The sequence below is a fragment of the Cryptotermes secundus genome, unplaced genomic scaffold, assembly GCF_002891405.2.
Source record: "Cryptotermes secundus unplaced genomic scaffold, Csec_1.0 scaffold99, whole genome shotgun sequence".
In the NCBI taxonomy this organism is placed as follows: Eukaryota; Metazoa; Arthropoda; class Insecta; order Blattodea; family Kalotermitidae; genus Cryptotermes; species Cryptotermes secundus.
In genome coordinates, this window is record NW_019725842.1 from 3,639,303 (window position 1) to 3,665,654 (window position 26,352).

A 26,352-nucleotide genomic window follows, 5' to 3' on the forward strand; every position below is an offset into this window, starting at 1 on the left:
GAGAGGCTTTTTATAGTGATGTTTGATGTTTCTCTGTCAGGGAAATTGTGTTTTATAAGCTACAGCAGTTCTTTCCACTTCATGTCACTTCAGTGTCAAATATTGTTGTCATGTACCATAAATGGATTTTTTATGAATGTTGTTCTTCCGAAACACATTATTCTCTTTCCTCGTTTGGAGTTTTTATTTCAATAGATTCCTCATTTTAACACTTCTTAACTTTCCTTCAGTCCACTTCACTTCCTGCAAGTTCCTTTCTTCCATTATTGTATAAAATTGTGGAAAGGGCCACTGAAATTCAATGTGGAGCTATTTCTTTCACTTCTTCATCCTATACACCATTCTTCCTTTTCTCTATTTATTTCATAAATTTATTTCATGCTGTCTTTTCTCTGGTTAACCATGAAATAAGTTAATTTCTTTATCCTTCTTATGGCACAGTTTTGGATATATAGTGGCGGTCTGTGCAAGTACATGAAACTACAACAGGATGAGAATGACATAACATACACACATAATCAGATACTCATATTATATAAACACAACCATTAATTGTGTCCTATTATACGTATAGTTCCACAGTAACTACTGTTTTTGATATTTTCTTCCATATTTTCCAGTTGGTGGCTAGTGAATTGTTTGTATTCTCCAGTTTTTTCCTTATGTACATATCTTTGAAATATCTTCTGTTTTCCACACATTGTTCTGTTTTACATCTATTATTTCCCTCCCTCTGTGTTTCACACTGAATTTCTCCTCATATGCATAAACCATAAATATCTGCTGAAAAATTAATTGAAAGAGAAATGAAACACAAGACCTATTGCACTACATGTTAAAAGAATTTGGTATATTGCACACCTAAAATATTGTGCCACCATTTAGAAGGAAAAAGTTTAATGTTTTACTGTATTTCCTTGATTTTAAGACACTATCTCCATTTTAAAACTTCTGAAATTTCATTGCACCTTACATTTGATGGTGCCTAAGATTTAAAAGGTAAAAAACTTATATTCACAACATTTGTCACTGGAGAGTAAATATGAAGATAGCAATAAAAGATATTCTAAAGTATTTCTGTGTATTTCTATTGTTAAATGTGTCATTGTATGTGACAATATGTAAAGCATCAGAAGGAGGCTTGGGAACCATTAATACCAAGTAGTTTTAATTTTAACTAATAGTCTACAATGAAGATAAATCATAGTGTTCACTGTAACACCTGTGCTTATTACTGCGTTTTAAAAACCCTTCTTAAAATTAACATTTTGGAAGGGAATTGTGGGGTGGGTATGTTTGGTATTGTTAAACATTCAGTTATCTCATTCAGCTACTGGATATGCTTAGTGCTGCATGTGAATGTATTTTAATTCTTATGTGAAATTCCAACCCCAAATACTGTAGGTAATTTCCATTTTACAGTATCTTCGGAATGCTTCCATTATGTCATGGGTTTTAAAACAAAATCAATTGTACATCCTGCAAATGAGACTGTGATATTTCCTGAAAACCTGTTACTAAACAAAGGGTGCAGCTTGCAGTCAGTGGTGTCTTAGGGTCAAGGAAATACAGTATTTGGGAGCCAAAGTTGTTTCTGGTTAATAGGATAACATTTTTCTGCTAAACATTAGTTATGCCCTTAGTAGCTAGTATACCTGAATTGATATACATAGTACAAAACTTCAAATATCCTCCATTCAGAATTTTTGTTCTTCAGCTATAGTGTTTTTCTGTAGTGTCAGAAGTATGGATTATAGCAATAACTTATTTGAACTGACGTTCAGGATGATAATAAAGTAGGCAGTTTTGCATTATGACAGTGTTATGTCATAGAGTAAAACCATTCACAGTCAGATTTCCTGACAGGAGTGAATGGGAAGATATAGGTTTCGGCCTGGCAGAAAAGGGGGACTGATCTGGTATACAGATGGTTCCAAGATCAAACAGATCAACTCAAAATTGGTCTAGGATTGCCACCAAACTCATGGAACTGGCCAAATATAATAGGGTACAACTGATATGGGTGCCAGGGCATGAGGGCATTGCTGGAAATGAAATATCAGACCAATTGGCCAAGACTGAAACTGAACATCCAGTCATAGGACCTGAACCAGCCTGTGGCATCTCTATAGGAGTTGCCAGAAAGGCAATCATGGACTGGACAAATATGAATCACAAGAAATACTGGGGATCCTTAGCTGGACTCAGGCAAGCAAAGGGACTCATATGAGGACCCTCTACTAAAAGAGCGAAGGAACTGTTGAAGTTAAATAGGAACCAGCTACAGTGGGTGGTAGGACTACTTACAGGACACTTGTCACCTCAAAGGACACCTCTTCAAATTTAGACTAAGTAACAGTCCAACTTGCGAGAGGTGTCAAGAAGAAAACGAAACAGCCACACATACCCTGTGCGAATGTGAGGCCTTAGCTTATTTAAGATTATGCCACTTCAGTCAATATTTTACAGAACCAAGTGACTATTTTGACATCCCCACATAGAAGATCCTATGCTTCATCTGAAGTGCAGGATTGTTGAGGGGATAATCAGAAGGGGAGGCACAATAGATCACTGTGGTCACGGTGCAACGGCCAAGAAGGTCAAACCTTTATACATCCATTCATTCATTCATGTCATAGAGTATTAGGTTAGGGAAAAAATTACTTTAAAGATTCATCAGTAGTTGATTGTAGTGATTAAGGAGTTATAAACTTGTCACCTACTAATATATTGTGACATTGCCAGGCAACAGCTCGATAAACACCCCACAATACACATAAGCAAGAGTAGATCAGGCTGGGTTTTCTGTGTGTCTGGCAGATGGCGCAGGAGCAGTGATATCACACATCAAAAGTAAGTGTCCATCACATGACGTGTGTTTCCTGTGTGTCCGTCAGATTACACATGTGCGGTGATGTCTCACAGCAAGAATGGCTAGGAGTCATGTGATATGGGTTTACTGTTGGTCAGCGTCTGTCCCTCAGCTATATAATTGAGCAGAATCCCTGAGCTGGCAGAGAGAAATGGCAGTGGAGGAATCACGCAAATGGAGAAAAGACCAGGAGGGTTCAGCAGTTGAGAGTACAATGAAGAGAATGGAGCATGAATTGTGAAGATCGAGTACAGATTAGGACAAGGGAACAGAGTGATTGAAGACAAGAAGCCTTCATAGTGATTTGAAGTGGAAGTGTCTGTGTTGTGATCCGTTGCTAGGAGACAGCTATTGAAAACGGAATCCTAGGGCCTGTGCAACAGTGAATTGGAAAGTGTGTAAATCAGTGATAGCACCATATTGCCTGTATTTAAAAGTAATTAAGAGAGAGTGTGTAACCGAAGTACTAATAAAATCAATCATCCGAACTAGAACCCGTTATTTTGTCATGTGTACCACCCTGCACTTAATAATACTGAACGATTTGTGGATTTCTGGAAATGTCAGAAGTCTTCTTGATGGTGCACCACACAGTAAGCCTGTAGAGACGTGTATCCTATAACACTTTATGTTCTTGAGAAAATGGAATTTAGATTTGGTTCAGCACCTGTGGTTTACCTACTAGCAATTTTCATCCATCTCAGACACTGAAGGAGTCAGCAGGTGATTACAAGCATGACAGAGGGGGCCAGGGATTTTTCTGTAATTTCCTGTGGTAGCTTATATCTTTCCCTGTGCATGTGGGTTTATGAAGTTCATACCATGATATATTAAATGTGTGGACTGATGGCCGAGAATGTAGGCAAATAGAATTGCACAAACTTCTGCTACTTGTTCCCAGTGTACAAATGAAGTACTGCAATTCGTTGTATACTGCCATATCTTGTAAAGTACACATATTATACCTAACTGATAGTATTAAATTAGAGTATTATATTCTACACATACATACCGAGAATCCGAGCAGGAATGCCTTTGTATGTTTCATTACCAAATGGTTTGATCTCCATCCTTCCTATCAAATGGAAGAGTGAAATGCCCCCATCATGACATTTAAACTCTGTTGGAGCAGGGCATTCAGGGCAAGACGGTGGAGGACAGAGGTCGTCCAGGTCTACTGGTTTAGGGGGACCCTCCCCATATGTCACTTCACCTTGTCCGCTGATCTGCACAGTTGGTGGTGTAGCTAATCTTGGATCTATTTCTGTAATGGGTTACATTTCAAAGTTAATTTTCTGACAGAATTATTACTCTAATGTTGCATGTGTTTTTCTTTGTTAGAAAACTGCATAACATACTCAGTATCTGTTGTCAGCTGCATAAGTTATATAGCAATGAATAAAGAAAAAGGAGAAATTTCGTTCAGATTGGGTGATCTGGCAGAGGGAATTTGAACTAGATGCCCACCAGTCACTACACCATAATATTAGATTATATTGAAAATACTGAATGTTACTTTGTGTTAAATTATCTTTTGAATTAGCTGGTTGATATAACAAAAAACTTAGAATTTTTCTTTCCTACTTTTCACCTCAAAACACTTTATGCATCCCATTACACTGTTCATTGACACTGAAAGCTAAGGCCCCATAGAAAAATCTGGAGGTTCTGAAAGCAGGATGGATGTACTGATGATAATGAATGATGGTGAGACTGATGAAATGAATGGCACAGTGCTGCAAAAGTATCCCAGGGGAGCCTTCTTAGCACTAAGTGTTTAGTTTCATGGAGAGTTACTGGAAATATATTAATTCATCATACTGACTTTAATAATAATTCAATTCAATTCTTTATTATTTATGTGCCTAGTCAACAGCCGCAAGGCCAATTACAGACACAGCACAGTGTAGATACAATTAATTAAATTATGGACAATCACAACATAAAGTCAAAGACAAATTACAGGCAAGCACTGGAAGAAAAATGCATTAATGCAGACATGTGTAGGTACACAACACACAACGCACAGCAATAATCCAACTACAAGCCAATACAACCTCAAGACATCTCCCAACATCGGGATAAATTAAGAAGCAGCCTAACATTTTTATATTTTACTTTAAAAGTCTTAAACTTTTAAATATTTTTTAAATATTTTAATAGTGATGTTTTAACGCGAGGGCAACTTCGGATGGAATGCGGAGGTTGAACGTGCATTCTGTACGTGCATTCAGTACTCCAAGCTAGTGTTGTGCTTTTACACATCGACATTTGTAGCAGTGCCCACACAGCATATATACTGTGTACAGTTAAACAACGCCAGTGTTTTCTTGTTAGTACCATGTGCCTCTGAAGATGGTTTTACTAAAACCGAAACATGTAAGGCAAGAGTGAGAAAGAAGTGACCTAAAAAACATTGTTACACTCAACGGACTTTGTATTGATTTTAAATTACTCACCTTTTGTACAAAAATTAATTGTAAGAAAAATGATACCCATTAATCATGAAGAGGTACTTCAATTTTTGACAAGGGGTTGTTGAGATTAAACTGATTTTAAATGTGAATTAAAGAAACTCAGTTTTCATTCTTTACATGGTAAAATTTATAACAATTAAGACATATGATTATACAGGATTATGATGAATTGTTGATATTTCATTTTGTTAGGGTTCCTTGTAATGACATTTTAATGAACTAGTTACAAATTCGAAATAATAAAATCTAAAGCAACTTACCAAACATTGTGAAGATGCCTTTAGTAATTCCCATTTCATTCTTTGCTATGCAATGGTATGGTCCAAAATCTGCTGGTCCAACATTTGTAATGGTGAGTTGCATATGAACCTGAAAATTTAAATTGGTACTGTTCACAGTATCTGTCGTTGTTTTGGAAATCTGTTGTTTGACTCTACAGACCACAATCAAATTGTTTCATAGTAACTAATCATTTTCAAAGAGACGTTTAACCTTCTGTAATATTCATGTACTGGTCAAATTTCGGAAGACTTCCATCATCAACTTTCGAATTTACCGCCTTGTTATGAGCATCCTCAGTGTCTTTATATTTTTAGACAGTCTTTCTGGTAGTTTGGAGGAATACTAATAGATGGCAGGAGATTTCATATAGTCTTGCATAGCATGCATTCTCCATGGTTCTCCGAAATATAAATGAACTGCCATGCCTTCGTGTCAATAAACCATATGAGAGCAGGACACACCAGTCTTAAAGCAAGCCTAAACAGGTTTAACATTGTGTCCACTGCCGAATGCAAATGTGGTGATGGGCTGCAAACAGAGGAACATATCTTCTGGGATTGTAAATGGTACGAGGACCTAAGGGCTACAATGATGGACATTCTGTCTGAGAACAGCAAAAAAGAATACCGAAAGTCAGTTACAGAGCTTTTAAAGCTAGAAGAAAAAAGATTTCTGCAAGGGGTCTGTTACTGCATAAACAACATTCTTATATTTATATAAAACAGATATGTAAGAAAAGTATAAGAAGTAATTGTACAGATTATTGACAGGATACTCTCAGATTTTAGTTAAGTATATGCAGAATCGAAGGGACACCTCTGTAATAGAATCTGATGTCTATAACAATGTACTGCAGAAGGCTGGATGGGCTTTGGCTAGGCCATTTTTGTACTTACAATCATTTTTTCCACAATAAAAAGAGAACAGCATGTGTGCACTTTGTTTTATAAATGTTTGCCTATGGTAGCTTCTAGGTGTGAGTAAGGTGGAAATAAAAGTTTTGGGAAAGGGATAAATATGGCTTAATTATGAAACACGTGCTATTTATTCGGACATATGTTATTTTATTACCAGTTGTTCTTATAACTGACTCTGTGTTACTGTATTTTGTGTGTAGGGAGTCCCATGCCATTCAAAAATTGTTTCAAGTGTGTTGTATACAAGAGAAACATTAATGTAATTTCCATGGTGCATTGAGAAGTTGGCTGATCAGAGTGGCCATGCAGTGTAAGGCATGAAATGTCTTCGTTTACTCAAACAATAAGACGTGGGTTCGAATCCCACTCAAGATATGGATGTCTGTCTGCCTTTATTCTGTATTTGTGTTCCCTGTGTAAGTAGCGAGCATGCAATGGGCTGATCCCCCGTCCAAGGACTCCAACCTACTGTCTAAAATTAAGAGCCTGAAGTGAAACAAAGCTTTTCACGGATGCCTTATGATCCAAGTGGGAGCAACAGGAATAAAGATGGATGGATGGATGGGTGGGTGGGTGGATGGATGGATAAAAATTCTGGTTTATGGAGTCCAAAATTTCATTGCAATGTTCATGAAATCCTAATACTGGACCCACCCTGGGGCAAGTTTACCAAGGAGTTTTTAGTTTTTATATTTATTAATTGAACTTGATCAATACTATAATACCTATGTTAGTTTTATTTCACATTTAGATATATGTGAGTAATTTAAATTTTATCTGAAAATCCTCACTGGCAAGCCAGTTGGGGAACGTCTGTGGAAGGAATCGTCTTTTGCCTTTGGAAGGAAAGGAAACATGTTATTGAAGCTTAATTAATTATTTTCATGCTGGAAGAAGAACTGTGTTACAATTGTCTATATTCTTAGTGAAGGGATAAGAACATTGTAAACTTAGAATGAACAGGGTGTGATGCTCTCTCAAAATTAGATTACCAAAGAGTTAGCTCACTCTGAATTCCACATTTAATCCCATTAATTTAATTATGGTACACCCTTTTTATAATTCAATGATTAAATGTGACACTCAAATCACCTTGTATCGGCCATTTTCATTGTAGGTCATATGATACTTGTCTCCAGATTCCAGTAGTCGGCCATCGCCTCTTTCCCAGTAACGTACTGCCTCAGGAAAAGCCTCAACGTCACATTTCAGGACTCCTGATGATCCATTTGCAACTCCCACTAGTTGGTTCTGGATTCGAATAAGCGGTGGAACTATTGGCATGAAGAATAAATATGGTAAAGTCTGAATGTTGTCTGAATAAGGATATTCAGTTTCATTTGACACCTCCTGTAACTGCATAATTATGCTGTACAGAATACAGTAGCAGGTTTTCAGCTAAAGTCTGTTATGGCTACATATAATTTTGAGTAATATTTTTATTTGGATGTCCCAAAATATAAAGGAGCTGCAATGGATATACTAAGACATTTAGACAACTTGCTGTAAGGAGTAGGATTCATGGGAAGCTACTAGTTGTTCATCTAAGTAAAGTGCCTATTATGGAGCCTGAAGATCTATTACCATATTCACCAATGGACTCTGTAGTAAACAAGAGGAGTACTTTCATGCCTTAATTTTTCTAAGATCTTTTTAAATATTATGGTGTATGGTCCTGTTGATAGGCAAAGACCTTGAAATAAACAATGAGAAAACAGCCCTTGCTATGCAACGGTGGGGTAAACACTCCTGTACAACAATAGAGTTACTGCTGGGAAAGGTGTTATCTTCAAGACAATTGGGGTGACCGAGTTATTTGTCAGTTTCAGTTGAGAGTTCAGTTCTACACAGGAGGCTGTGAAGATAGAACCTAATAGCCTGAAGCTGAAAAATCTCCACTGTTAGAAGCCGTTTCTAGAGAATGGCTGATGAAGACAGCAGAATGAACAAAATCTAGTTTGTGCTGTGGCGATTTGTAAATTGTGGAAATCAGTCATGGCTCTGTAATTGCACGTAGTTCTATGTCCAGTGTACAAGTGGTCAATAAATCCATTAAACCAATTCATAATCCATCTATAGTCACACACAAAACTGACTATAGTTTCATACCCTATATGCTTCCTTGGTCGTTCAGGTAGATCGTTCCTTCATATTTTCCAATTATCATTTTGTGTGCTTTTTTCATGTCTCCAGGGTGTACTACATGCCATGCCCAGTATGTTTTCCTTGATTTAATCATCTTTAATATTTAGGGGGAAATACAAATACAGACAGACAGAGGCAGAGGTGGCAATTTCTCTTTTCAAAGTGGTTGATTCTACGCCAGGTCAAGAACCGTTACCCTTCACACAGTACAGTATTCCTTCAAATCCTGTTACACAAGGCCAAATATATCTAATAAATGAAGTTCCAAATAACATCGTTGCCAGTACTTGCAAATATATTTCTCAGCAATAAGTGAAACTTGCCTAAAATATGACCAAAAATATGATTTTATATGTCTTCGGGCCCAAATATGACCTAAAGCTAAAAATGGTTCAAATATGCATTTATATGACCAATAAAAACCGTATTTTCATTTTCACAAGAGTCAGAAATGCGTTTATATTTAATTATACAAGTGAAAAGATGCCAGGATAAAAATATGACATATCATAGAAATCCGAGCCCTAATTGTCATGTTTAATAAATCAGTACTTACAATGAACTTCAAGGTTAAAAGTCTGATTTGCGGAAGGAGGCACTCCGTTGTCTGCAATGCAGTTGTAGATTCCCATGTGGCCACGGTTAACGCGTGTGATGTTCAATGTGTGCCCCGATACAGAAACAGCTGTAACACAAACATACCCTTAGGAGACTTTAGGCTTCCACATCAGTAAAAATTAAGATTGTGGTTTTCTTAGCTGTGTCACCTTGAAGCTTTTAGGTAGTTATCAACGTTTATCCCTTTGTCTTCGGTGCAGAAGACCATTATAGTCTTCAGATGTGTGTCAAGATTCTTGAAAACCTAAGATATAGAACCACTTTATTTCTGAAGTGGTTTTCATTCAGTGTTATTTAGTGACACTATATCAATTGTATCTTCTATATATCAAAGATTAGATGGAAATACATGAATGATGAAGAGATGTGTGCTTGGAAGACAGCTTTGACATATTCCAGTGTTCTTGCATTCGTATATAGAATTGAGGAATATAAGCAGAATCTGTTAGGATAGCCTGTAACCCAATCCAATTGGGGTGATACCCTCTGCACCAGCTAGCAGGGTACATGAGCAGAAGTTTTCCATATATATAATGAGTACTAGTAGAATTTGGCTGTGTGTTATAGCACATGTTACTGCACTACTGTTTCTACCTTGCCAAGAACCGAGGGGAATTACAGAACCGTCCAGTTTGCGCCATTCCACAGCAGGGCGGGGAATCCCTGTAGCTGCGCACCGAAGCCGGACATTCCCTCCTTCGTGAACGATAATTGGATTCAAAGACGGCAGACCCTCAGGGGCTGAAAGAAAATAAAAAAAAAGTACCATTTGAGAAATTCCACCATCTTCAACTCAACAAACTCCACAGTGAAACGAAGTTCTTGAAAAAAAATGATAGTTGTTTAACTGCCCAAGGAAACAGTTGCTTCTCCTACGGGTCCGTAAGGTGCGCGGAATATCCCGCCACTCGTTTCCATGCTGAGCTATTTTAAGCCATTTCTCTGATATCCGTTTTAATATTATCCTTGCATCTACTCGTAGATACCCCATATGATGTATTCCCTTTAGTTTTTACTCCTACTGCCCGTATTTTGTACTTTCCATATTTCTTATATACCCCGTGTATCTCATCCTCCGTCATGAACGTGCCATAACTGTCAGGGTAAAATTATAAATTATGCACTTCCTAACTGTGTAATTTTCTTAATTTTGTTTTGTGTTTCTAGTCTCATCCGTATGAAAACAAGCAAGAAAAGTACTCGCCATATCCTGTGAGTTCGGATTGTAACCTGGTATAAATAGTCGGTCAGTTAGTGGGGCTATCTTTAGTTCGATGTGCGTAATTTACCAGCGGACTCAGTGATACGAAAATGATCCTCTTTCCGAATCATGTAATAAAAATTTGAATACGTCGCATTTTTTCAGTTACAACCAAATAAAATTTGTAATGTGGGCAAATTCCGGATTGATGAAGAGTTATTATCCACAAATGCGGGATCGTTTTAGCTTTCCATAGTTATATCGAAATCATACATCAGAATTTAAGGAATCATGACCACTTGTTGATTACATAAAACAGCAGGGATTGTTTCTTGCAGTTCTACGTATATATTTTTCATGACATTGTTCTCAGGCAATTTTAACTCCATTCTTCCCATAGAAATCAGCAGAGAATTTTCAGTGATATGTGTATTAATTTGTAATGTATTTGGAAATAGGTTGAGAAGTCACCATGCTTTAAATTTGCTTGTTTCAACTAACGTGTTTGTGATACCGAGAAACTGAAAATACAGTATATTCAAATATTAAACATGACTGGAAAGATGCACTCGAATTAAAATACAGATATTTTGCTCACACAAACTTTGCGATGTTTCGCAAGGATAGAAATGTCTTCTTGAATTTAGTGGACACTCTGTATCTGTGGTACATCCCCGGGGAATAAGCGGCACATATCCTCTAAGTATGTTTTTTTAACTACGCTGTAAGCATCGAGAATTTATAACCTCGGTGATAGGATGATTACTGAACATGGAGCAGTTGATGGAATAATAATTGGTAGGGTAGGCCGAGGTACTCGAAGAAAACGTGCCTTAGTGCCCTTTTGTCTACCGTAAATCCCAAATTACCTGACCTGGGATCGAATACTAGCCGCCGCGAACGAAAACCGGTGAGAGGCACATACTCGTATTATGAGGGAAATGAATATAATGGAGATACGGGAATTAGTTCCTGCGTTTGCCGTTATTAAGAAAGAGAACTATCGTGAAATCTGAAGACACCGGAAAAAGTTTAGCGAAAGAAAGGGCTCTCTAGATACAAGCGCATGTCCATTTCCAGTCTTCTTCAATGGCTTTAAGTTTGTTGCTTGTTGATATACATGTGTTACTTCGGATACCAACCCATTTCCTCCCACACATGGCAACCACGGCTGCTGGAGCAGAATTCCGTTAGTGAACAGTGTACGCAGAACCGACAGAGACTCAACGAAACGAAATTAATGATGTAATTATATTTAGGTTTTAACAGCTATCAGCTGTGTTATACAGCTATACACTCTGCACAACGATACATTATATTTTCTCGTGTTTTGCTGAAACTTACCAAATACACAAATGCTTTATATGAAAATATGGTGGAAGAATCAGATGTTATTCTTAAGAAACTCTGTGTAATTGTGAGCACGGAGAATCTCGTGCTCAGTCTTTTGAGAGCTTTCATTAAACAGAGTTTGTCTGTGGTGCTCGGTGTTAAAGACTGAATAAAATTTTATGAATTTTGACTTAGGTAAAAAAGGCAAATCTATCGCTGTAACAGGCTGTAGAGGCGCATGGGGTTGTGAGTCGTCGAGGCCCCCACATTTTCTAGACAATCGAGTCACAGGTGGCTGTAAGGTTGTCAGCCTCACGCGCCGGCCGCCTTTAACCTCCCAGGAAGATTACTGGTACTCATTTCCGTTAGAACCTGATTCGACCCCAGGGCCATAATGCGGTCTCATCGGGAATCGGACCCTTCTCTCCAAACGCCAAAGATAGTTTGTTCAGTGCACGCGGTAGCGTAGTTGATTGAGACACTATGCTACAAGCCGGAAGGTCGCGCGCTCGATTCCCTATGAGGTCATTGTTTTTTCAGTTGACCCAATTCTTCCAGCTGCATTATGGCCCTTGGCTCGACTCATCCTCTAAGAGAAATAAGTACCAGGAAACTTCCTGACGGTAAATGACGGCCGGCGCATAAGGATGACAACCTCACCGCCATCTATGAGCCGATTGTTTAGAAAATTTGGAACCTCGACGTCTCACAACGCTACAGGTCTCCGCGGCCTAATACAGGGATAGCTTTACCCTTTTTGTATATACTGTAGAAAACAAGAGGATCTGAGGAAGAGACAGTAACTTAAAGTTCGCAATTTTCATACAAATGCTCATAAACGGAATTATTGCTGGCACTGAGCGGACTGACACAGCGGTAACCATTGATTAGAATTCCAGACTGAGGCAGTTTATAATTGCCTGAATTTTTCGTCATTTTCTTCACTCCCTTCAGGAAAATATATGGATAATCCTTTTAAATTGGATGAGGTCATTTTATTCTTGTCGTTTTCGACTTATCATTCTTAACCATTCTACCATTTCTCGTTCGACGCTACATAATCTCGGCACTTACATGACACATTAACCAGTGACTCATCCGGCCATACACACTCGACTTTATCTGCGGACTTGAATCGTACAGAAGTCAGCGACGGATCGGAAATTATGTTGGCCACTAACATGCGGTAAGAGACAGGTTTCGATCTGGTCCAGAGTTCTTCGCCTCGGCCAGAAACCAGAAGCAGAAAAGATATCAGAAGGAAAGTATATATTCGTGTAACAGAACATGTTATATTTGTTGCCTTGTGCATATATTAACACTTTAAAGACTGGATTTCTAGTAAATGATACATAAATTATAATTCCTTTCGTACCTCACAGGGAAAACTTGTCTCCGCTACATATGGCGGCCGGTTATTGCTTCACAGGAAATAAACCGCTGTTTACAATGAGAACCGTATGGAAAACACATACGAGTATACGGACTGTAAAGAGAATGTACAGTTTGGTTAAGTCAGGTGATACCTATAGGACCACCGGGTTTTTAAAAGATCAATATATTATATCTAAAATGCGATCCAAAGGGTTAAAATTTGGGTATTTAAAAAGGAAAAATGCATGGTATAATCATGTACCTTTTTGGAGTTTGGCAGGGCATGTAGCACGAATGGGGGAGACGAATGCATATAGGATATTGATGGGAAAGCCAGAAGGAAAGAGACCACTGGGAAGACCAAGACGGGGGTGGGTAGACAATATTAAAATGGATCATAGAGAGATAGGATGGGATGGTATGGATTGGAATGGTCTGGCTCACGATAGGAACCAGTGGAGGGCTCTTGTGAACACGGTAATGAACCTTCCGGTTCCATAAAATGCTGGGAAATTCTTGAGTAGCTGCAGAATTGGCGGCTCCTTGAGAAGGACTCAGCTCCATGAGTAAGTAAGTAAGTAATTACCTTTTTTGAAACAGAGCAAACTGCTTCAGTACTAAAAGTATCACATTTCTATCCCGAACTAAATCTTTGCGCGTTTGGGGGGAGGGGCAGCGAGATTAGAGTGGGTGGTTAGGGCCGTGGTCAAAGTGTGTGGCGGGAGTTAGAGGGGATCCTGACTCTTCCCTATATACATGAGTTACCTTCTCAGATCGGGATTGTGACCGCTCAAGAGCGTCGGAAATATACGGCGTGTGCGGCCGTCCGTTTAGTGCGTCTCTCAGAAGTTATCGCATTGTTCAGAATAAACCGGCTTGACGGTGGCACAATAGAGGACGTTGCTGAGGGCATTCCGAAACGCGGTTGTAGTCAGTCGGTACAGGCACTCAATAGCACGTACACGTCGCAGTGTCTGCTGCACTTCCCCTCGCTACAGTGACCTGTCAACTGCAGGAGCGTAGTCTGGTCCGCACATGTTCTCCAGTGATCACCAGAAGCAAGCTTTCTACCGTCTCACTTCTGTTCTATTCGACAAAACCTTCGCATACTTTTATTTCATGTGGCATTTCATTTGAGTTCGAGTTACGACAAATATGTTCTCCTTTATTATTAATATCATTATTATTATTTATAAATATTTACACTTTACAACAGCAACTTAGATTTGTGTTAATGAAATTATTATTACTTTGTTTCTTTCCTTATATGCATTAATGTGTTTTTCTCCAGTGCTTACCTTCAATTAGTCTTTGACTTTATGTTGTGTTTGTCCAGTATGTAACTACTTTTTATCTACACTGTTCTGTGTCTGTAATTGGCCTTGTGGCTGTTGGCTCAGCAATAAAATATAAAAGAGCTCATTGAATTGAATTGAATAATTTATTTATTGTAACGTGAATACCCATTTCCAGGCCACAGCTCCGTAAACATGTTCCAACACGCAACAATGGAAGGACGTCATCTCTAGGCCATGCTCGAAATACGCGCACGCAACAATAGGGGAAGCTGTTTTCTTTGTGTCCGCGGTGACGTCACACGACATTAGGTAGCGGTCACGTAACATGTGTTTTCGCTATGTCCCTGTTCGTGCCGCGTTTATATAAGTGAGCAGAATTCCCAAGCTGAGCAGTATGACGTATTACTGCAGGCAGTGACTCTGACAAACGACAGACCCGTCCTCTCGTCAGTGAAGGCGACCCACATAACAAGACTGTAACTGCCAAACAATAACTATTGGGGCTCAGCACCAAGACTGACTGACTGTCTGTCAATCGCAATGTGACACATACACACATAGCTTAGCAGTAAGCGGCCGGAGTAAAGCGGTAAGTTGGAAGAGTACGAGTACATCAAGCAAGCACCAAGCTTGAGGAGTATAGAAGAGTGCAAGAAGTCAGCCTGTGCAGATTTAACGTGTGATTTGCAGAGATTTGTGTGCAATAGTACAGTGATATTGGAAGTGTGTTATTTAGTGAGACTTTTATAGTTCATGTGTGAAGACTAGTGGAAATAAACTGAGAAGATTAGTGTGGAGTGATTGTAAATTGTGTAAAGCAGCAATAGTTTAATAATTATTTGTAGTTAAGACCTGTAGGTGGTTAACAAATCCAAATACGAATCCGAACCCCGTTCTTAGTCACTGATATATGTGTGTGTTGTTGTTATTATTATTATTATTATTATTATTGTTATTGTCATTATTATTATTATTATTATTATTATTATTATTATTTGCTGCTCTATTTGAAACTCAAATTCTCACATTGTGCTTTGTCTGTGTATATTTGCTTCTGTATCCTTATTCATGCTAAATGTGTAATTAATATAGACTATAATTTTTGTATTTTTTTTTACTATTTTTGTGTATTTCTCTATTCGTGCTAGTTTTGTAATTGGCCTCTGTGCTGTTAAGTTTGCACGTGAATAAACACGAATTGAATTGAATTATTATTATTATGGCTCTACAGCTCTTTGCTGGGCCTCGGCCGGTTTTTTTTTTTATTTATTTTCTTGCTCGTATACACAGTAGGTAGGACTCCTTGGACGGTGGGTCAGCCCATCGCAAGGCCGCTACCTACACATAAAACGACACAAACACAGAATAAACGCACAAAATACAGGCATCCATACCTTGAGTTAGATTCAAAACCACCACCCCAGCGTTCTACCGAGCGAAGACAGTTCATGCCTTAGACCGTGCGGCCAGTGAGATCGTCTGTTTTCTTGTATAGAGAGAAAATTTTTGCTCCAATTTGAAATGCTCATAGTTCCCAAACGCCGGCCTTGGTGTTAATTTATTGCAGATACAAATCTACTGCTGCAAAACCAAGAATTTAATGACACACAGTGCAAGAGAAAAGATTTTTCTTACATTTTGTTAGTGCCGTGCCGTGACTCAGGTGGATAGTCACCGGCTACCCACCGCGGCGGTCCGGGTTCTAGCCCGGGTCAAGTCATGTGGGATTTGTGGTGGACAAAGTTGTACTGTGGCAGGTTTTCTTATAGTACTTCGGTTTCTTCTGCCAATTCTCATTCTACCTACTGTTCCACATTCATCATCTATCAACCGGGGCTGCTACAATAGGCCAATTAGTGGCCGACATACCAAGCGGACCCAATCTCACCCCACCCCAAGAAGCAAATCTCTGCGTTTTGTTAAATACTTACACACAAAAATATTTTTAAAACGATACGCTGTTTTATGTTACATGTTAGCTAGATGTATCGTGGGCCTTAGAAGAAAACTTATGAAGTCCTCTGTGGGTACAATGCAGTTTATTTAAATGAAAATTAAATTTGTCATACGCTTTTTAGCGCAGACCCAGTAGCAGTCGGACCCACAACCTCAGCATTATGCTTTTATTTGATGAACTCTCTACAAAGATTGCCTGATATACAAGCAAGCTGGAAGGTGATCTTGAGGATTGCTAGAAATCTTGTCCAGATGAAAGTCGTAATAAATTTCTTATAGGAAAACAGAGCGAGGAAGTTGACTCAAGCGTCAACGTTTCTCTCATCTATCTGGGATATGCTCAATTCGAATTTAGACCGGGACACCGTCTGCCCTGATGGAGGTTGTCTTGGTTTATGCCAGATACTCCAGGCAAATTACCAAATAGTACATTAAATTATACCACGATCGCTTTCTTCCAGAAGTATTTCAGATCATTATTCACTATAATTCAGACAGACCGCTTCTGTGGTCAGAGTTCCTGGCTGCAGATACAGAGGTCCGGGTTCGATTCCCGGTGTTACAAGATTTTCTTCTGAGAAGTAGTGGGTCTGGAAAGGGCTCCATTCAACCTCGTGATGATAACTGAGGAGATACTTCAAGGAAATAGCGGCACCGGTCTAGAAAACTGAGATTAACGGCCTTGGGGTTCCGTTGCGCTGACCACACGACACCCTCTGTCCGCAAATTTGACACCAACTTTACCGACACGCGTCGGTCACTTGGTCGGTATAGTTCGTTTGCGGACTACAGGCCACGAAGTTTTTTTTTGTTTATCATTCAGACTTTCGACGCCTAGAAATATAGTAGCACTGCGAAGTAAACTGTAAATGTAACACTACATACTGTATATATTGTCACTTTAGGGGTGACTAATAAAACGGGATTTTATTGGGCGATTGGATTTATTGCACCTTATACATTCACATTTGACTACTGTTTTATACCCCTACCATTACTTGACCGCTGTACTCCTACTACTTCTGCAGCAACATTATTTGTCCCCTTACAGCCTCACGGCACAGGCCCCAAGGAAAAAAAACTGTATTGTTAAGGAGGCCTGTTTGCTGGCTCGTTACCCAACAATGGATGTCTTATTGTTCCACGCGTTTCTTTCTTCCGGTATGTGTTTAGCGAGCCGTAGCCTAGCAATGGTTATACACACATATATGTATCAAGAGTAGTTTATCCACACAGAAGATTTTCTTAACTTGCATTAGTTCAGAACCCCGGTTTGGTTAACTGTGTTCTCCAAAGGAAGCAAAAGGCCAGTATTTAATGTTATGGACTGCCAGAATTGTAAGTAAAATAACTAAATGAGGGGGTTCACTCGCTTCTTCAATTTCATGATGTGTCTGTTGTCAGGGGTTATAAGGTTACTAGTCAGGGCATAATGTGAGGCCAGCATGATACGGTAAGGTCGCTGCCAATAATCTGCTTCTAGCCTTTCGTTTGACAGAGACAATTAATGAAGCGCTGAAGCCAGGCATCTTTATAGACAAGGGAAATACATGTACATATTACGTGCAACTCATTTCTTTTTTGCGTTACAAACTATGAACATAATGAAGTCGGAGGTTTAATTTTATCATTTTTATATTAATGAAAACAGGCAATTAAGTTATGTACTAAACTAACTTCATGAATATGAGCCCTTCTTGAGAAGCCGCCAGTTGTGCAGCTACTCAAGAGTTTCTCAGAATTTTATGGAACCCGAAGGTTCATTACCGTGTTCACCGTGGTCATTATTCTGAGCCAGCTCAATCCATTCCACAACATCCCATCCTCTCTCTCTAAGATCTATTTTAATATAATACATCCGCCTACATCTTGATCTTCCTGGTGATGTATTTCCTTCTGGATTTCTCACCAATATCCTATACGCATTCCTCTTCGTCCCCATTCGTGCTACGTTCCCTGCTCATCTCAACCTCTTTAACTTGAACATTATAATTATTCTTAGCGAAGAATACAAGCTAAAGATTAATTATATACACTATCATTATTTAATGTTCAATAAAAAGGGTTAAGTCTACTTTTATCAATAAGTTATCTTAGTTAATTCAGGCTCTTCTCAATGATTTTTACTTAAACCATTCTTATCGAAAAGCAAAGAATTATTGACTCATTATGCATACCACTGCTTGTACAGAATGGAATGACGTAGAGGGAAGCAGGCTGATTAATTCGGCTCGCAACACATTATGCTATTTTTCGAAGAATAAATTGCAAAATCTTCCTATGGCAATTTCTTGAATACTGATATACCTACGTATTAAAATGTAGCCCAGTAACATCATATGTGATACATAACATCAAGCCAGCTCTGTCAGTGTACTTATGTAGTATATAACAGACTAATTACATCACATTACACATTCCAGGATTTCCCTGCTATGAACTGTCAGAGATGATTGACGGCATCAGTATATAGTAGCTTAACCATTTGAACTACAGACAGATCCCTGGCTCGTGAGGGAGAGAGCTCTGTTCACTTGCTAATAGGGCATCAAATAATGTCAAAAATGATATAGGAATGTACGTACATCAGAAAAGCATATAGAACTGATGTTTCACGTTTTAAAAATTGTCGTATTTTAAATTTAAGAAAATACTGCTGACTTTCCTGGAAGAGAAAGTTAATACCGTGCCTAAGGAAAACTCCATAGGGCCGCGCCATAGCTCAAGCGGTTAGTCGCTGGTTTCCCACCGCGGCGGCGATCCCGGGTCTGGTCAAGTGGGATTTGTGGTGGACAAAATGGCGCTGGGGCGGGTTTTCTCCGAGTACTTCGGTTTCCCCTGCCAATCTTCATTCCACCAAATTCTCCATCAACATAATCACCCGGGACAGGTACAATAGGCCAATCAGTGGCCGCCGTGCCGAGTGGACCCAGTTGGACTGCACCCCCCATTAAGCGAATTAAGGGAAACCCCATGAAAATGTATTTACAGTTTTCCGGCGGATCAGCGTAAAAACTGAATTGTTTTTTGGCGCTCTAAAAGGACGCTCCTCTCACCATTTAACTTAATTTGAGCTACAGAGAACTGGTGATAAATACCGCCACCTGCGGCGGGGCCTGCGCCTCTATAACCTTATGTCAAGGACGCAATTAATAGTTCCAAATTTAAGAACGCCGGTTTTCAACAGATAAATTTATTAAACGGATATTGTGTTTTGGATGAATAGAATTTTATATATTTTCCCTATGCGTCAGTGATGGTATCAGAGTTCTTGTCTATTTAGGTGGGTAATAAATTTTGGATTTGCCGTGATTCGAACGGATAATTCTTGAATGTACTGTCACTTTGTTTTAAACAGACAAGTTCAAATAACGCAGTTGAATTAAACAGAAGCTTTTCTCTTGCTGTTCATACAACCCAAACAACAGAACTGCATACGTAAGTAAGCTATTGGTAGCGACCAGCAGCTCCGAATATAGGAACCGTGTTTTGTGGAAATCACCTGTCTCTAGGAGACTAGGAGGTATATATAAGTTAACGACGGACCTGAACAAATGTCATGTCAAAGTGTGAACTTAATATTTATTGAAGAAAGTAGTCTTCTGGGATGTGGCCCCGTGTAGATGTGGTGTTAACCGACGTTTCGGAGAAACGTATTGCCTCCATCTTTAGGGTATAAGGAAAAATAAGAAAATCCGCAAGCGAAAAGACAGTGAGAACCGGTGCAAGCAGACTGCTCACTGTCTCTTCGCTTGCGGATTTTCTTATTTTTCCTTCTACCCTGAAGATGGGGGCGATACGTTCCTCCGAAACGTCGGTTAAAACCACATCTACACGGTGCCACATCTCAAAAGACTGCTTTCTTCATAGTCACCGCCGTGAAAACCTCAAATCGTACATTAATATTTATTGCTTACTTAATCAAGAAGCATGTGCATTGCGCCAAACCCTGACGTGGGGAGAAAATTAACTTTTCCCCCCAAAAATATTAAAAATTTCTTATTAAACCTTGTAAAATTCTACTCTAATGTTTATATTTGAAGTAACACCATTTGAATTGTTTTGACAGAAATAACTCAATTGTGCGTGCAGTTCCATTTAATACGAGTATAGTTCTGCTACCAGGCAGGCGGAACTACGAATTGACGTTCATTAAAAACGCTGTCCCAGAATTTAAATTTTATATTTGCTCTTAAAATTTTCATACTTGCCTTTTCGGTTTCGGATATGTATCAGAATTTCGTCCATGATATGTATGTAGTGTCCGTCTTTTAGTGCACTCAGTTTCACTTGTTATTTCACAACATGTTTCGGCACTATAGTGCCATCATCAGGTGCTCCATTTACGTTAATCTATTTCATTGCCTGTCATTATGTCATTGTAANAGAATTTATTTGCGCTCGTATAATGAGATATCTTAAGCTGGTCTGATTAAAAGCCAGAGATATCCTATTTTACTTCAAACGTTCCACTTTATATTGTATAGCAACGTTATGAAGACATATAAACTGTTAGGGACGTACTGTGTTCTCACACATTTCAGTGCATAATTTCGGCTGAAACGGATTACATGTATGCTACATATATCAGATATACCCTAAAAGTGTTGCCATGTATCACTTCATACAAAATTTCTATGTATGTGTATAATCCGTCCTTATACGAATTTTCATACGCCTTTTTTGAATGAGTCACTATTTATCGCGGTGATACCGGTAGCTAATACATATTTCGCGTGATCGCCATGTTGTTGATTCACATTGAACAGACTAAGTACATTAAAAAAATTATTTTTCAGAAATCTGTTATCATACACAGTTTAAAGTCCTTACATGAAATTCGCTCCACTTCGTATTTTCACATGCCCTTCTGTGCTGATAATTGTAATAAACGAAAAGCTCTACTTTATAAGATGGCCTGTATTGATATGACATTCATACCAAGTCTCATGGTAATCTGAGAAGTGGTTCAAAAGTCATCAGAGGAGACGAATGCCCGGACGTGATGATATGATATAGGCAGTAGATTGAGAGTAATTCTCTCAGAACTACCGACATAGTCACGCTCTGTTCAGAGGCAGCGACACTGTAATTCTATATCACAGGTGGAGTGACTACGTTAATAATATCGTGACATTTTGTCTTCTGACACCAAAATGTCACGCTCAGGGTGATACGCGTGATGAAATGACAAGTTCTAGTTCGGATGATTGGATTTATTGTCACTTCGGTTACAGTCTCTCTTAATCACAATTGCTACGGCGCTATCGCTGATCGACACATTATACAGTTCACTGTTACACACTAGGTTTTTCAGTCTCCACTAGTCGTATCCTGGCAATGGAAATTATTTTGCTTCCGTTGTCCGCTGGTTAACACTCCACAGGTGAATCTTCAACTGACTCCTGTAGCGTAAATTGTCTTCAAGATAATTACTCGGCAAGGACCCCGCAGAAAACACAGCCTCTATTGCTGTAAAGGCGTATTTACCTCGTCGTTCCATAACAACAGTCGCAGCGCGGACCACATAGAAAACGCTGTTCTTCTATTGTTACGCGCTAATGTTGTGGACGTTACCTAGCAACGGCCGATATATACAGAGTCACTGTATAGCAACGGGTCTATACGCCACATTATAGTTAATTGATGTATATATGTCTATAAAATTGCTAGGGGAACGCGGTAGCGTAGTTGGCTGAGGAACTCTACTACAATCCGGAAGGTCGCGGGATCGATTCTCGATTAGATCATTGGATTTTTCAATTGACCCAATCATTCCAGCCGCACTATGGCCCTGGGGTCGACTTGGTCCCTAATAGAGATTAGTAACAGAAATTTTCCTGGGGGTAAAGGGTAGCCGGCACGTAAGGTTGTGACAAACTCATCGCCGTCTGTGAACGGATTGTGTAGAAGATATGGGAGCCTAGACGTCTCACAATCCTACGGACCTTCACGGCCTGTTACAGGGAAGCTTTACCTGTTTACAAACTTGCTAATGCTAGTAGTTTTTATCCAGAGCCACATAACCATCGACACTGATGCGCCTCTAATCGTGCTAACACATCCAAATAATTGGTGAATATTTAACGTGTCGAATTGGAAGTTCTTACAGCGGCCACTATGAAAGAACGACATTTGAGTTGTAACACCCTCTGAAACATCGATGGACATCTGCCTAACTACCCGGCGTTGCAACCCATAATATCGCACTCTTCAATTTTTAGCGAATTTTGAACCACATCTTGCTTTACGGGGAGGTCTTCCTGTCCGAGGCTGCTTCCATGTAACGTTACTAGGTACAGATATCAAGTTTTAAATCAGTCCTCTAGATATGCCGAAAATAATTTTGGGTCTTCCTGAGATGTATAAACACAATCTAAGCTAAGAATTCTTTGTTTTTATCAGCAGTATAAGGAATACGTACCACCAGAAGAAGGTTTCTCTAAAAATAAAGCCAGCAGTGCTGAATAAATTGCTCTGATTGAAAACTGAAACACGTTTCAGAGAGCAGAATATACTCACCAGCTATTGAAGGTGGAATAAGCAATTCGTTGATGGTTGTACCATTCACTTTCACCGTCCAAGCATTGATACCAGGGACTCCAGGCACACCGTTTGTGCCTGGTTTTCCTGGCCGCCCTCGGGGCCCAGTCAACCCTAGAAGATCCAATACACGTATATCAGAATCGACACCATACCACCTTTTATCTGCTGTAAATCGGGAGGAGATTGTGAGTTCAGACTGCCCTCAAATGTATGGGACCCAGTGATAAAGAGAACGACTTTTCTGGTGAAATATACGCGTAGTTAGAGAACTATGATTCTGAGATTGGGAACCCTCACAATTTATACAGTGGAACCTGTTAAATCCCCCCAGGCAGGAGATTTGAACCCTTCTCCCATGAAGTCGCCGCGGAGATTCGGGCTTGTAGCAGAACCGACAAACCTACAGCCTACAAAATTACAGACGAAAATTAGGCATATTACAGCAGATGCTTTTAATTGTCCCTGTTTAATTATTATTAGAGATGGAGATTTCCTCCTGTTTCTCGTCAGTTTCTTCCCAACAAATCGTTGAACAGTTACCGTGCATCTCGATTCCCGCCAACTCTCTCTCAGACTTGTATTGAGGTAACTTCTGTTGGTGACTTTCATTTGTGTCACAAGCAGTCATTCAGTCAGTCGTGTTGTATTCTGTGTCAAAATGACGTGAAAGATTCAAAACGAAGAAACGAGTAGGCTACCTATGCGAAAACTATTTCTGTAAGTAAATAAGGGAAAGATTCCAACCTAAATTTCAGGATGTTAGTTACACAACTCAAAAGCATGCATGCAGTGGTAAATAAATAACTGTAGATGAGATGGGAGGTGGTTGATATAAAATGAATGAAAGAAGTTAAACAAGGCGTCTAGAACTCAGGGAAGAGAAATTGGGTGAAAGTGACGCTTTCTCATGGGAAAGCTCTCGGACATATTTCGCAGAGGCCGGGATTTCAGGTTTCAGCTATATTCCTTTTCCAAAGAAAGAAGCGAATGTGTAATATTTAATTTTTGGTGTGGCAGTTTACCGACGCATCGCAGGAACGTGCTATACCTATATACTACTCTGAAGACGGAAGCAAAGCATTTCTTCTAATCATCGATAAACTGTCAGACTACACATGTCGTATTCCAGACGATAATTTTCTTCACCTGTTTCTGTTCTCATTCGGACCAACCACATTTTAGGCAAATAAAATAAGCAAATGCTTAAAATTAATTTCATTGTCTCCTCATCGGCATCATCATCATCATCATCATCATCATCATCTCCAACCAAAGTGGTCATCTATATATTCTCACCTGCCTACCGTCTTCCCCGTTTATCCCCCTCTTCCACACATGATTTCGGTGGTCAATCAATGAGTCTGTTTCAGAAATCTGTCTAACGTCGAGATAAATTTGAGAGTAAAGACGTTAATTCTATCACGTAATTCTAAAGATTTGGATGGAGTCCTTCTAAGTTATGATATAGTATATTCTCTTGAATGTTTGCCTTAATTTTGGACGAATATATAGCCTCCGAACTCAGGTTCAATTCTGGCCTGATTACCATCGTTTTGGTGGAAGGTATTGCGCCATTCAACAGAGTCTTCTCTCCCAGCCTAGTAAGTGCTTACCATTCTCTCCAGCCTAGTACTTAGTTACCAGTCTCTCCCAGCCTAGTAGGTAGTTACCAGTCTCTCCCAATCTAGTAAGTGGTTACCAGTTTCTTCCAGCCTAGTAGGTAGTTACCAGCCTCTCCTAAGTTATATGATTTTATGTCCTAAATGACTGTGAAAATCCACTTTCACTATTAGTTTTCTTTCCCTGTGTAAGTTGGCATTATATTGTGTTGATTATTTATTAGTATTTAAAGAAATCCGAATTCACAGCAAACATTACGATATTTCGCTGCCCTTAAAAAATTACACATTGGAGCAGAGAGAGAAAGAGAGGGTGCGTGCATAGGAAAAATTATGATAACATAAATAGATATTTACCTCTGGGGCCTTTGGGACCCGGAGGACCTTGAGGACCCGTTTCTCCAGGAAGACCTAAAATGAAACAAAAATTATTGATAAGATAACAAATAAACACTATTCAGAGTTTCCATAACTGTCTGACTCAGTGGAGTATAGACTACTTGAAAAGCCGTTAGTCGTCTGATTGCGTAAGTTATTTCCCGCTTTTTATGAAAATTGGAATTTGAATCCCTTAGTCACAGTAGGCCGTCGCTCGGTTTTATCGTGAGCCAGGTGAAAGCAATGCACCTATTTATTTAAGATCAAATTTAATAATATCCTGCCTATGCTGTCCATCTATGCCTAAGTCTACCAAGTGACCTCTTCACTTAAGAGTTTCCAATAACAGTGCTGTATACTTTGGCATTGAATTACGTGTCGTTACAAATGTTGGGCCATGTGTCATGATGACCCGGACTGAGTGGTGCTATTGTTACAAACGGACTTTCACTGTATTATATACAAACAAATGTTACACCTGCTAGCCAAACGGTATCATAGGCCGCGCCATAGCTCAAGCGGTTAGTTGCTGGCTTCCCACCGCGGCGGCCTGGGTTCGATCCTGGGTCTGGTTTAGTGGGATTTGTGGTGGACAAAGTGGCGCTTGGGCAGGCTTTCTCCGAGTACTTCGGTTTCCCCTGCCAATCTTCATTCCACCGGATTCTCCAGCATCATAATTACCCGGGGCAGGTACAATAGGCCAATCCTTAGCCGCCGTACCGAGTGGACCCAGTTGGACTCCACCCCCCACTAAGCGAATTAGGCGGTATCAGAACTATTGAACAAACTAAAAGCACAAATTCTGCTCTCCGGCTGCCTGTCATTAATTTATTAATATCATTCTATTAGAGCGCAACTAAACTCATTTCCTAACGGCGTTGTAATTACGTGGCTGAAGGTGGGTTTACGGAAAGCGACGCTGTACTATGAATAGCACCAAAGTGGAAAGATAACAGTGGCAGACAACATTATTCATAGCTTTGAATTAGTATCGCTGTGACATATTCAAACTGAAAACGTAACAAGACAAAGTTAGAGCTGTGAAGAGGAACATCATAACGGAATCTTAACTGCAATAAATGCAAGGAGAGCGGACTGACCGAACAGTGTAATACCGCGGTTAATATGAACGTCGTACGTTGCTTAATCCGAGAAACAGTGAGAATATTAATTTAAAATTTTTAATTACTGTAACAGTAGCTTTAAGTGCTCTGTGGCTTCCATTAGCTTTATTTACAAGTTTCGTAATTAATTATAAAGTTATCTGGGTCCATATCTCGCTCACTATATATATATATATATATATATATATATCACATATTATATTATTATGGACG

General features: G+C 39.3%; 2 protein-coding genes across 2 annotated transcripts in view; one reads left to right on the forward strand and one right to left on the reverse strand.

The window, feature by feature from the left end:
* Positions 1 to 26,352, forward strand: part of LOC111863636 — a 525,149-nt gene that overhangs the window by 137,659 nt on the left and 361,138 nt on the right. The gene's annotated exons all lie outside the window — the stretch shown is intronic.
* LOC111863631 overlaps positions 1 to 26,352 on the reverse strand; it is a 349,465-nt gene that overhangs the window by 12,026 nt on the left and 311,087 nt on the right. The window contains exons 4-10 of the mRNA XM_023850125.2: positions 24,995 to 25,048; positions 22,995 to 23,129; positions 9,906 to 10,052; positions 9,250 to 9,378; positions 7,641 to 7,822; positions 5,610 to 5,718; positions 3,885 to 4,136 (exon numbers count right to left, since the gene is read on the reverse strand). Coding sequence (XP_023705893.1) covers positions 3,885 to 4,136; positions 5,610 to 5,718; positions 7,641 to 7,822; positions 9,250 to 9,378; positions 9,906 to 10,052; positions 22,995 to 23,129; positions 24,995 to 25,048 — 1,008 coding nt within the window. The remainder of the gene's footprint in view (positions 1 to 3,884; positions 4,137 to 5,609; positions 5,719 to 7,640; positions 7,823 to 9,249; positions 9,379 to 9,905; positions 10,053 to 22,994; positions 23,130 to 24,994; positions 25,049 to 26,352) is intronic.